Source organism: Triticum aestivum, unplaced genomic scaffold, assembly GCF_018294505.1.
Source record: "Triticum aestivum cultivar Chinese Spring unplaced genomic scaffold, IWGSC CS RefSeq v2.1 scaffold114131, whole genome shotgun sequence".
In the NCBI taxonomy this organism is placed as follows: Eukaryota; Viridiplantae; Streptophyta; class Magnoliopsida; order Poales; family Poaceae; genus Triticum; species Triticum aestivum.
In genome coordinates this window covers 1-1645 of record NW_025261781.1, presented here as the reverse complement: position 1 = coordinate 1645, position 1645 = coordinate 1, and the positions used below count along the sequence as shown (strand labels likewise).

General features: G+C 52.3%; 1 protein-coding gene across 1 annotated transcript; it reads right to left on the bottom strand.

Annotated features, from left to right (window-relative positions):
* Positions 1–434: 434 nt before the first annotated feature.
* Positions 435–1535, bottom strand: LOC123177815 (antimicrobial peptides-like). The gene has a single exon (XM_044591321.1). It carries the CDS (start codon positions 1347–1349, stop codon positions 750–752), a length of 600 nt encoding a protein of 199 aa, XP_044447256.1. The 5' UTR covers positions 1350–1535; the 3' UTR covers positions 435–749.
* Positions 1536–1645: the final 110 nt, after the last annotated feature.

Here is a 1645-nt window from a genome sequence, read left to right as displayed (position 1 = left end):
TAAAAGACACTCGGCAAACACCCAAACTCTCGGCAAAGACATATTTTCCCGTAGTGTGAGACACACATGTGCCAACCTGGGCTTTTGATCTCTGATGGGCTGGGTACAACCACTCTCCTAACCATCTAAGCACATGTTGGTTCTTAAAATGTTGTGCCCTACATAGTCTAGAACTTCAATGTTGACTCATGCATGATTAAGAAAACGTTTCTAAATTAGCACTAGCTATTATCAAGGTCATTATGTATTCTTGCCATGTACAACTAAGTACAGTAGAGTCTGGTGTACAGTAGAGAAGATGCGATCTTAGCTGTTGTTAGACGTGTTGCTACTTTCGCCAAGCATACTTACGTTAGCGAACTTAGCTATCATGTAAAGGAGCTTTCCCCCCAAAATAAAAATCATGTAAAAGAGCTTACTTAGACAAAGCGGTGTAACGGGAAAGATACGTAGATTTTCATTTCTTGGTGCAACACATGCATGCACACATACACGTAAACATACGCATGCAGTTCTTGCTTTTTTGGTGTAAACATAGCCGGAACCGCTATAAGAGCTAGCAGACCAACCTGCTAAGAAGGAAAAGGAACAGAGTTCCATGCAGCTCTCTCCTAGTCCTAGGAGAGCATCGCCAACGACGCCAAGCATGCAGCTACCGCACGCTATTGGTCTTTTATTCTCGCGCCTTTGCCTAGCAAGACATATACCCTTACATTATTATTATTATTATTAGGTGCGTGACATGACACTCACACCGCCTCGATGGTGGCGCCGGCCACCGCTTCCCAGCCGCGGAGGTGCTCGTCGTCGACGATGTTGCTGCCGCGAACGCACTGTCGCATGCACTGTTGGTGCTTGGTCCGATCTTTCCAGCCCTGACACTTCCTTTGGCAAGACAGTTGGCACTCCCTGTCGCACGGACGCCCGGCGACCTCCTCCTCTTGGGCGTGGCGGTGCTCGTCGACGTCGTTGCCGCCGCCCACAGCGAGGCTGAGGCCGCGGCGCATGCACTGTTGCACGCACTGGTCCTTCCTCGTCGGGTCTTGCCAGTGGCTACACTTGTTCTCGCAAGAGCGTCTGCTGGGGTGGTGATGCTCCCGGCTGTGGCACTCGTCGACGCACTGCTTTTTCCTCGCCGGAACTTGGTGGTGTTGGCACTTGAGGTCGCACGAGTCGTTCTCCTCCGGATCATCGACGCGCAGACGGGCCTCATCCGCCTCCTCCACCTCCGGGACAGCAGTGGCTACCGCCCCATCGTCCTGCTCCGCGCCTGCTGCCGCCGCCGCAGCCAGCAGCACCCCGGCGAGCAGGAGGAACCACCAAACCCCACCCTTGTGAATGAACCCCATTGCTGCTCACACTAGAGAGTAGAGATGGATGGCAATGGATGGGAGAACTTGAAGGCCAGCGCCGACCTTTATATACACACGAGCGAGATGTCTATTGCATTTGATTTGATTTGAGCCAGGCATCTTCGCGAGAGGACTGCTGTTTATTGCGTGTGCCATGAAGTGAACCATGTGGAGGCCATTGATGCCGGGCAATCACGAGGGACACGAGCAGTACTATACCAGTATACTCTACTAATACCAAGGGATGCGCTGGTGGCTAAGTTTGGACGATAACGCCCTCGCAGACGTGTTCG